At 35.6% G+C, this 3,177-nt stretch overlaps 1 protein-coding gene across 1 annotated transcript; it reads left to right on the top strand.

The window, feature by feature from the left end:
- The first annotated feature begins 1,203 nt into the window (after positions 1-1,203).
- On the top strand, positions 1,204-2,942 carry LOC146882311 (uncharacterized). The gene is made up of 6 exons (XM_085667349.1): positions 1,204-1,752; positions 1,883-2,067; positions 2,142-2,303; positions 2,379-2,472; positions 2,669-2,764; positions 2,847-2,942. The coding sequence occupies exons 1-6, from the start codon at positions 1,204-1,206 to the stop codon at positions 2,940-2,942; spliced, it is 1,182 nt and encodes a 393-aa protein (XP_085523475.1).
- The last annotated feature ends 235 nt before the right edge of the window (positions 2,943-3,177 follow it).

Below are 3,177 nucleotides of genomic sequence, written 5' to 3'. Positions count from 1 at the left end.
CATATGAAGAGTCTTCAAAACTGCACCAGTAAATAGGCCATATGAAGAGTCTTCAAAACTGAAGCAGTAAATAGGCCATATGAAGGGTCTTCAAAACTGCAGCAGTAAATAGGCCATATGAAGAGTCTCTAAAACTTAAGCAGAGTAATGATTAAAAATTAGTGCTTAAGTAACGTGTGGTATTAGGAATTGAATGAGAACCACATATTCTAACACTACTCATTGGATAAATATCCGTCTCTACCCGTATTTATATCTGTTGGGTATCCGTTATGCGGGTACCTGCCTATTTTTTTCATATCCGCGGATATCCATGGGTACCCGTGGATATTTACAAAATTATTTAAAAAACAAATATTTAATCATAAATTCAAATAAAATAAAATAAAATATATCACTATCATAAATTTTAATTAAAGTTTAAATAAACTCAAGTTCATACAAGTCCAAATAATTATAAAAGTAAATATAAAATTACGTTCAACACAATGAAAATTCTTTAATTAGTACTTTGATCAACAAATCTGTTTTCTCTGATTGATTATTGAAAAATAAACAAAATAAACAAATAATAAATCTCAACTGCCATGTGCCAAGTATTCTTATTTTGGTTTCATCATTTGACAACAAGCATACCATAAATGTCACTGTCTATATAAGGTTTGATGTATCTGTCCAATTTCAAATAGAGGAAAAGAGAAGAATGTCAGGATGTACCTGAAAGCACTAGTGCATTTTAGAGCTTTTACAACGCTGTATATGCCTCGGTTCCTGCGGACCTGCTGCATAAAAGCACGCGGTGACAGTTTTGTAATTAAATTCATCTTTTATGCCTCGGTTGTCATAATAACCGAGGCATATGGCTAAACAAAAAATTGACTCAACGCGTTGACCACTAATTTAATTTATTTATTTTTTTCACTGATGCAATATGCCTCGGTTCTCTCTTAACCGAGGCAGTAGAGACATGTAAATATTTTGACCACTGCGTTGACCCCTAATTTGAATTTTTTTTTTACTGAAGCAATATGCCTCGGTTCTGTAATAACCGGGGCATTAATGGTAATATATGCCTCGGTCCAGCGCCTACCCAAGGCAGTAAGGGTACAATATGCCTCGGTTTCGAATAATCGAGGCAGTATCCCTTCGTAGGGTTAAAAAACCCCAATTCCTTCATTGTGCAGTGATCTCCGTTCTTCTGTGATGGTTCATCTTCTCCGGCCAACCTTCACTTCTCCGACGACTAGCGCCACCGTCACGCACAACTCCTCTAGTCAATCTTCATGGACACATAGTGTTGAGTATGAAGAAAAACTGACTCAACGGTTCATAGAACAAATCACTGAAAGGGTTATGCGTCAGTTCGAGCAACATTTTGGTGGTCATGGCAACCCTCCGCAACTAATTCCCCAACCAGAACCTTTTGTGCCCCCAACAGGTAGAAGCAAAAAGGGGAGTTGCTCGGGTCCAGCTGTACCAGGGGATGATGCAGACAACACTCATCGATGTGAACTATATGTTCTGCATGGTACAGGTAAGACACTAGTTGCTCGTGGAACAAAATTTGAGGCAGCCACTGTTCTTCATGGTATGGAGCTGGCGGATGATGAGGTTAAGGTCACGGTAGAGGAAGTTATTATACTAGATGCTTTAGTTCCTGTGCCAACAGATGAGGTATATACTGTGGCACAGGCATTTCAGTCTTTCCTCGCCTGGCCTAAATATTTAGTTGGTTCTATTTCTGACCCTTCGGTATGGATCCCCAAACTCACCTTATAGTACTTTGCATTTTAAGTTTACATGTTATTTATGTTCACAATCAAATTATTTTTTCCATGTACTAATAGTCGCATGAAGTGGAAAGTCCTGAACCTATATGAAGATTCCAATATCTTTGGACGATCCTCTTAGTGCATTACACCAACTTGCTGACATGGTAGTTCCATGGGATTCTGATGTATTTGGGAGAGATAGTGATATCCCAATGTACCTGCATAAGCAAAATGTCTTAGAGCTTGCGTCGGGTACAGAAGAACTGAATATTACCCTTATTCAGTTATGGATGATGTAAGCATCTAAACTATTCATTATGTTTAATTAATTTATATAGTAACTTATATTAAATAAATGTTTTTGTCCAGGTATATGTTTAGTGTCAGTAACAATATGGGGTTGAGTGATGTATATGGGTTCATAGACCCCCAACTCACTCATGTAGGCAATAAATTTGATGACATTCAAGCATACGTCACTGAATGCTTTGGACAAGGGAAAAAAATATATTTTGTCCCTTATATTTCTGGGTAAGTGTAGTTTGTTGACTTCTAATTATAATATATTATTTTAAGGTACAACAACGAATTTTGTTTTTATTGCAGGCATCATTGGCAACTAGTTGTAATTTCCATGAAGGACAACATTGTTGTGTGGCTTTGTTCCTTGCACATGCCTCCTCCTAACCATCTTAGACAAGTTATAGATTGGTAAGAACCTTAATTTTATGAACTTTCTTTCTTATATAATTGTATCTTAACACCTTACCTTTTTCATAGTTCAATCGCTACACATAGCATGGTTGAGCCTCAAGGTTTGCTATTTTGGTCTACAGTATTATAATTATTCAATTTCTTTTCTTCATCAATTACTTATAAATGTGCATTCATTGTAGTGTAATTTACAAACCGGCTCATATGAGTGCGGTTACTATGTAATGCAATGGATATCAACCATTGTATGTGCTCGTATCACAAGTGGTTGGGAAACGGTAATAATTTCACTATATGAAATACTTATATGCAATTTTGGCTTAGTTTATATACTAATTTAAATTATTCTCTTGTGTGCAGAGATTTGGTACCAGTACATCAATCCCCGTCAAGTCCATCAAATATTTAAGGATAGCTTTGGCAAAGTATATTATTCAAATGTACAATAGTACTTAGTATATTTGTTTATGAAAGCATATGATATTGTAATGAGTGCTACAATATGAATAGTATTTAAGTATTGTAATGAGTCCATCAATTATAATATGATATTGTTTTTGGCTGGTTCTGTATTTCTGGTTCAAAATTTGCAAGTTAAATGTGTTAGATTTGAATGAAATAGGACCAGAATTTAAAAAGAAAACTAGCTTTATGCCTTGGTTGTAACCAAAACCGAGGTAGAAGATCATTC

The sequence above is a fragment of the Vigna unguiculata genome, chromosome 10, assembly GCF_037176805.1.
Source record: "Vigna unguiculata cultivar grain cowpea cultivar isolate G323 ecotype 2 chromosome 10, ASM3717680v1, whole genome shotgun sequence".
Taxonomy (NCBI): domain Eukaryota; kingdom Viridiplantae; phylum Streptophyta; class Magnoliopsida; order Fabales; family Fabaceae; genus Vigna; species Vigna unguiculata.
The sequence above is the reverse complement of the archived record's forward strand: the minus strand, read 5'-3'. Positions and strand labels throughout refer to the sequence as shown.

Excerpts from the sequence above, each read along its gene's own strand:
- LOC146882311 (XM_085667349.1), top strand. The coding sequence starts at position 1,204 with ATGGTTCATCTTCTCCGGCCAACCTTCACTTCTCCGACGACTAGCGCC. Across the intron at positions 2,068-2,141 it reads CTTATTCAGTTATGGATGAT|GTATATGTTTAGTGTCAGTA; the intron begins GTAAGCATCTAA and ends GTTTTTGTCCAG. Across the intron at positions 2,765-2,846 it reads TCACAAGTGGTTGGGAAACG|AGATTTGGTACCAGTACATC; the intron begins GTAATAATTTCA and ends TCTTGTGTGCAG.